General features: G+C 35.3%; 1 protein-coding gene across 2 annotated transcripts in view; it reads left to right on the top strand.

Moving 5' to 3' along the window:
- Su(var)3-3 (lysine-specific histone demethylase Su(var)3-3) overlaps positions 1-6,894 on the top strand; it is a 13,023-nt gene extending 6,129 nt beyond the window's left edge. For both annotated transcript variants that reach the window (XM_027358449.2, XM_027358441.2), the window contains exons 7-16: positions 64-206; positions 446-536; positions 860-994; positions 1,359-1,581; positions 1,800-1,952; positions 2,710-2,861; positions 3,040-3,121; positions 3,447-3,607; positions 4,104-4,288; positions 5,364-6,894. In XM_027358449.2, coding sequence (XP_027214250.1) covers positions 64-206; positions 446-536; positions 860-994; positions 1,359-1,581; positions 1,800-1,952; positions 2,710-2,861; positions 3,040-3,121; positions 3,447-3,607; positions 4,104-4,288; positions 5,364-5,532 — 1,494 coding nt within the window. In that variant the 3' untranslated portion in view covers positions 5,533-6,894. The remainder of the gene's footprint in view (positions 1-63; positions 207-445; positions 537-859; positions 995-1,358; positions 1,582-1,799; positions 1,953-2,709; positions 2,862-3,039; positions 3,122-3,446; positions 3,608-4,103; positions 4,289-5,363) is intronic.
- The last annotated feature ends 606 nt before the right edge of the window (positions 6,895-7,500 follow it).

Below are 7,500 nucleotides of genomic sequence, written 5' to 3'. Positions count from 1 at the left end.
TGCCATTTTATTTTATGATAAACTTCTTCCCAAATTCATAGCCATCTTTTCTATTCGTTCCAGGTGCTAAAGGATAAAGATGAGATGGTTGAAAGGGAATTTAATCGTCTTCTTGAAGCAACCAGCTTTTTGTCTCATCAGCTCGATTTCAATTATGTTGACAACCGTCCTATTAGTCTTGGAGAGGCACTGGAGTGGGTTATCAAGTAAGTTGAAAAGAAGTGGCTAGTCTTTGTAAATTTGCTTAATTAAAGAAAAATAATACATATGAAAATGTACTCCTTGCTTTATAGTTTGTTTGATGCAGATGAAATTCTTCATTTGCATTCCGTTGTATATGGAGTAATGGATAAAACTGTGTGTGCCATTATGTTGATATAACCCTTTTGGAAAATTCCATAATTTTATTTTAGTAATATATTTTCTTTTACTATTTCTTAACTAGCTTGCAAGAAAAGAATGTTAAAGAAAAACAGGTTAATCATTGGAAAACAGTTGTCAAATTGCAAGAGAAACTCAAGACTGTCTTAAATAAGGTGAGTAGAGGTCTTAGCTTGCTTTATTCTGAAAAAGTCATGAATTTTTACTTATATTTTATAGTATAATTTAACCCTGTCATGATGAAGCCTAAATTTTTTGTGATGCAATATTGTGCAATAGTCCAGACTCTATGGCTAGTCCTAAGCTATACAGCCATCCCACCCGTTTTGAGTTATGACGCATATAAATGTCATAGGCCATTATGTCATGATGACCATAGCTGTACCTGTCACTGAAGAGTTAAACAGTAAAGTATGCTTCAGTAAAAACTAATATATATAATGTTTAAGTTATTCTAATGTTCTGATATTTGTTTTAGATGCACACACTTCATGGAAAGATTGAAACCCTTCACAAAGAGCATGAACAGCTGAGCGAAAAGAGAAATTCCCGAAATATCACAAATGAATTTGTTTACCGTGTTAAGTTGCGGGAATTGCAGAATGCTTGCAAGGTAACTATGCTTTGAATTTATGCTCCTATTAAGTATCTTGTTATTCACACTCACCCACCCATGTATGTGTGTATATATATGTATGTATATTGTTTTTATTTTTATATGATGAACAGTAATAATTCTCACTTTTTTTTTTTTTTTTTTTACTCAAAAGTGAGTTCACTTACTTAGTCATTGATATTTTCTGTGCTTGCTTTCTATTCTAGTCTTATAAAGGATGTAAGAAAAGTAGATCAGGGGAAAGAATCATATATTTTTGAAAAATAAATAAAGCCCACCCCCCCCCAAAAAAAAAAAAAAAAAAAAAAAGAATCAATAAATTACTTTCTCATATGTTAAAAATGCCATCTTCCAAACGCAGGAGTGGGACCAACTGGTCGAACAACAAAGAGAGATAGAGGACAAACTGCAAGAACTGGAGGCATCGTCGCCAAGCGACGTCTATCTCTCATCCCGCGACAGACAGATCTTGGACTGGCACTTTGCTAATCTCGAATTTGCCAATGCCACTCCCTTGCACAACCTCTCCCTCAAGCACTGGGATCAGGACGATGACTTTGAGTTCTCAGGCAGCCACCTCACAGGTTTGTTGCTTTTTAGTGTTGTAATGGCCCTTAGTGATAGATTGTGTAGTTGATTGAGTGATACTGTTTATACACATTTTGGTAAATATAAAGACGAGACAGACTTTTTTCTTTTTGTCTCTTGATATGATTTATGCACAGTTTTAATTATGAGTGCGAAGTTCCCTAGACCATCAAGTGTTTCAGAGCCTTTAATTAAGCTGTCTATATTTTTCCAGTTCGAAATGGATACTCGTGCGTTCCAGTAGCCCTCAGTGAAGGCCTAGATATCCGGCTAAACACCGCAGTGCGCAAAATATTATACACAAACACCGGGGTCGAGGTCACAGTATCTAATGCTCGTAACCATTCCAATCCAGCGACTTTAAAAGGTGAGTCAGAATGTTTTAATGTGGGAATGGGGTATGAGTATCTTTTGTGTTGAATGAAAGTGGAATGGAAAAGTAAGATAGAAAGTTTTAATGTGTGGGTATTAGGGACGGGGATCTGATACAAAGAATGGTAGTGTGCTCTTTCAGAAGTCTGTAACACCTATTTGTTTTATTTTTGATAGTAAGTAAACTCATTAGAATTGCAATAGCTGCGTCATACCGGCAGGTTTCCTGGCAATGTTTATTTTTCTGGGTGTCTCATATGTGGGAAACCGTCAGAAATGGGTTAAAGATGAATCAAGAATTTCAAAAACATTTTAGGCCTGACAGGTCCTGCAAATACAGATGTGGAGAAGTTAGATTTTGAAGCACACACACACACACACATACACAGACACATCCAAGTACCCTATCTAGCTATCTAGACTTTCAAAAAAACAAAATGAGGGAAAAGTGATTGATTTCTCAAAAGTTTTTGACAATGATATTTCCATAGCTTATATAGTGATTTTGCTAGTGATTGAATTTAAAACAAATCTAGTTATGTAAAAGGTTGTTAAGATGGTATGCTGAATTTTTACCAAGTTCTGTTGCAAGAGTGGACACGTTACCCACTGCAAAGAAACAGACAGAAAGAAATAAGAAAAAAAATGCAGTGAACTTGGGCTATTGTTGCAAAGATAGTTGCTGAACTGTGACCATTCCTTATTCAGAAAATGGTATATTGAGCTTTAACCAATCATCTTTCATTTTTCAGCTGATGCAGTTCTGTGCACACTACCTCTGGGTGTTTTAAAGCAGTCAGTTATAGCCAACCAGAATGCTCCTCACACTGTCACATTCAGCCCTCCTTTGCCTCAGTGGAAGGTTGATGCGATCTCGAGACTAGGATTCGGAAATCTCAATAAGGTGATCATTGTTCGTCTTTTGTCTTTTGTTTCTTTGTCCTCTCTGTCTTCTTCTTCGACTTCCTCTCCCTTGTCCTCCTTGACCTCCTCCGCCTCCATCTTCATATAAAGTTTTTGTTTTAATTTTTTTATGAACTGTATCTACACTGTATTGGTAACATACTTTATACTAATTCCAGGTTGTTTTGTGTTTCGACCGGGTCTTCTGGGATCCAAACGCAAATCTCTTTGGACATGTGGGATCCACGACAGCAAGCAGAGGTTAGAGGATATAGATGTTGTTATGATTTTTAAGAAAGATATCAAAGCTGTGACTTTTTCTAAGTATTTTTTGAAGTTTTTGGTACTTAATTTTCCTTAATTATATTTTTTTCCTATTTACTTTTAAGAGACCTGTTTCATTTGTTTTATCGATGCTAAATTTAGAAGACTTTGAACGTATTATTGGGTTCAGTGTATTGGGAAGGGTTTGGAAATGCATTTTTTTAATGCAGTAATTTTATTTGTACAAAAGTACATGTCTGTGTCTTTAATGATTTGTTTATTCATCTTCTAAATGTAATGGCTTTCTTTCTGTTTGTCACAGGTGAGCTCTTTCTCTTCTGGTATTTGTACCGTGCTCCAGTACTCCTAGCACTGGTAGCAGGAGAAGCCGCAGCAATTATGGAAAATGTCAGTGATGATGTCATTGTTGGCCGTTGCATTGCTGTGCTGAAGGGAATCTTTGGCAACTCCTCTGTACCACAGGTAATGGATACTGGAGTGGATGGGGTTTCTTGATTAACCCTTTGGTATTGTTAATTTGATATATTTATTTTGTGTCACTCTGTTCATCATTCATGTACATTATGTATAGTTATTCATGTTGAACCCATTGATGCAGGGATGATAAAACTATATGCCATGCACACGCTGTGCATTTTGTTTATTGATTGTCTTTACACATAGATGGTTCCACAATTGTTTAATCACCAAGGAGTCAGAAAAAATGGTATATTATATGATTAATGGTAGTGTTAACAAATTAGCTTAGTCTGGCTTCTCACTACTTGGTCCTGGCCATAACAAAGAGGGTTTTACTTCCTGTCATTTCAGTTTTCAGATATTTAAACCTGACATTATGTGAGGTTCACTTGGATGTTTGTGAGTTTCTTTGTGTAGTGACCATTATTTATTAATTTACTGATATATTTATGGATTGATTTATATTCACTGCCATCTCCCACTCTCTTACTTCCAACAGCCTAAAGAAACGGTAGTGACTAGATGGCGTGCGGATCCATGGTCCAGGGGATCGTACTCTTTTGTCTCCACGGGGGCATCTGGCAATGACTACGACATCCTAGCCACACCCATCTCTCCGCACCAGGCCAATCAGAACCCACAGAATTCACAGAACTCGACTGATGTACCGTCTCCACCTCCGAGGTATGGAGCAGCTCCTTTGTGTGAAATTTTCTTCTTAAGTTTTATATATTTCTTCATTTTGTTTCATTGTATGTTTAAGAAATATGTTAATATTTGCTTAATCTATTTATGTTTTTTGTACTTATATAGACGATGTTATGTGAGTGTGTCTCAGTATTGGTAGCAGTCAGGGGGTTCTGTTGAAACTTGCCTTCTTTTTTTTCTTTTTCTTTTTTAACTATAGGGCCTTTGGCTCTTTTATTTGCCTTCTATTTTTTGTTAGATTCGTTTGATCTGTTGAGTTGTAGAGTTTGATTGGTGCAGCTTGTTCGTGAAATTACCTTGGTTTGTTCACGAATTGGGCGTTTAGTTTGTATTCCTCTGTATTGACCGTGTGGTTGTGTTGTTTTGTGTTGACTGTGTGGTTGTGTTGCTTGTCTCACGTGTTGGATGTGTAGCTTATATTCTTAATGTTTAAATGTATTGTCTGTTTTTCTTGTAGGTGGGGTGTATAGCTTGTTTTCTCTATGTTGGCTGGGTAGTCTGTGTTCTTGTACATTGGCTATTTGGTTATGTAGCGGTGTAGTTGGCTTTGTAGCTTGATGGGTATGTGGCTCTGTAGTTTTTTTGTATGTTGCTGGCCTTGTGGCCTTGCTGTTTGTTTTCTTGTGTGTTGGTTATGTGGCTAAGTAGTTTATTTTACTGTGTTATGCATTTGTGTAGTTTATTATGCAGTTGTGTAGATTGCAAAGTTGTGTTTAGGGCAAGATTTTTTTTCCTTTTTTTTTTAGAAAAAGATTGAATGAAAGAAAAATAAATTGGGTTAAACACAGATTGATGTTTTCATGAGTGTGTAAGATGGATAAAAAGGTAAGTTGCAGAAATAGGAAAACACAAACAACCAGAAAATGACCCTGTTTTTGTTAATTTTCAACAACCTAGTTCCTACACTACAACAATACATCACTACAACAATAAACTTAACCCTTTTTATCTTAGGTTCCTTGTAATGTAATGGGATTGATGACAACATGTCTTATCTTGATATATATTTATTTGATTAAAAAGGCATTATGCATTCTTTTCTTTGCTTCAGACTGTTCTTCGGAGGGGAGCACACCATCCGAAACTATCCTGCCACAGTCCATGGGGCCTTGCTCAGTGGTCTTCGCGAGGCAGGACGGATTGCAGATCAGTTCTTGGGTTGTCCTTACGCCGCCCCATCCTCACCTCCCACTAACGGCACTGCCAAGATCGAGACTTAGTGTTCCGGAAGGGGTGTATGTCTGAGCGGATTAGTAATTTAAAGGGGTGGGGGGGTCAGCTTTTCAGATCTTGTAATTGAGTGTTAGTTTTAATCTTCGCAAAGTCTAGTGGCATCTTCTTTTTTCTCTCTCTCTCTCTTCCTTTTTTTCTAGTAGGTTGTCTATTTAATTTGTTTCAGAGTCAGATGAATGATATTTAGTTTCTACTTTAAATTTCTTGCTTTAATGTCAACTTTGAAGCACACAAGTCAGTACTACATTAGCGGAATGATATACAAGCTGAGAGGGAGAAAAAAAGAAATAGGAGAAGAGAAGATTGCATTATCAATTAGTTTATTCTTGGAGTTTATACAGAAAACATTGAAATTAAATTATTTCAGAATGACATTGCACAATATCTACTGTGCCATTATATCAATATTGTGCTATTTTATATTCACACTACAAAACTAAGAAATAGATTTGAATAAAAAAGTTGTCACCATAAAAATAGTTTTGTATTTGGATGCTCTAACATTTTTAAAAGTTCATGTTCAAATTTCATAAAGTACTAATTAGAAGTCCAGTATTAATTTACATACATGTACATAGCCTCCTTTTGGTTAGTAGTAGGTGATAAAGGAGACCCTTAAGAAATCAGTGCATTTTCAGTGTAATAAGATTAGCATTTATACATGGTATCTTTGTTCAGGTGGTCCTTCATACAGGTACATTTATTTATATATTGTATGTGTGGAAATGTGCTTTAAATGTTCAAAAGAATGAGTGTTTTTGATAATTGTTGATTTGTGAAGAATTACTCTTCAGGTGTAACTATTCAGCCAAGTGTATTTAGTTATTTGCTAACTGAATTTTCATTCTAAACTTATTGATATCAAAACATCAAAGAAGTTTAGATATTATTTAAAAATACAAATCTTGCAAATCCGCAATACCCTTTTTCAAAATCCATTTTCACTTTTGGTATAAACATCGTATCCCTTCTACTTTTTGCTTTGTATTTATAACTACTCTGTTCTATAAGGTCGGCAATCTAGGTTCCATCCACATCTTCAAGTTCTTCATTTGACTCCTGAACAGCAATATCAGGCTAAAATTATATGTATTTACAAAAACAAATGGAGAAAGGTACAATCTTTTGACATCGTACAGTGAGTAAGGATGTCAAATTTAAGATAATGAATTTCTTGCTTTTAATATCCCTATTTTTTAAGCAATTAAGATGAAAAAAATAGTAAAAAAACAGTGTTTTGCCACATAATAACTGCTGTCTTTAAATTATTGTATTTTGTGTGGCAAGTCACTGATTATCTGGTCTAAAGCCAGAGAATGTAGTCAGTCCTTAATAAAAGGAAAAATCAAGAGCTGTAATTAATATCCTTTTTTATACCCACTTTATTTAACCATTCATTTTCCATATACAAGATTCTGGCAAACTTGCTGTATCAGAAACCTTTATATTTTTGTGAAGTAAAATCCATCATTAATTTCACTGCAGATGTTTTCATAGCTAGGATTCAGTGAAATATTAGAAGATTCTGAGACGAGATAGACGAAATGAAGGTGCTTGCCTCAATATGCTCAAACACTGTAAAGGAAATTAGACATGTCTCTAATGCTACATCTGCACACTTACCACTACTCATGTAGATTGTCTTTGATTTTGGGTTCATCACAGTGAATCAGTGTCATCTTGGAGGTATGAGAATTGATCACATATGACAGATTATCATAATGGGTCCACATTTGTATCCTAGGAAAATCCTTTTGAATGCCTGTATAGAGGTGTCTGCATTCACTCATATTCATGTGGAGTATATAATATCTAATATATTTCTGAATGTAAAATTTTATTAAGATATCTAACTGATCAAATGAAGTCTTTCCTAATGATTTATGCTACCTTGTCCTTTATTTATAGATATACATTTATTGGGTTGACTGAGCGGTCTGACTACTGACCACACA

Source organism: Penaeus vannamei, chromosome 39 (assembly GCF_042767895.1).
Source record: "Penaeus vannamei isolate JL-2024 chromosome 39, ASM4276789v1, whole genome shotgun sequence".
Classification (NCBI taxonomy): domain Eukaryota; kingdom Metazoa; phylum Arthropoda; class Malacostraca; order Decapoda; family Penaeidae; genus Penaeus; species Penaeus vannamei.
This window is presented reverse-complemented; position numbering and strand designations above follow the sequence as displayed.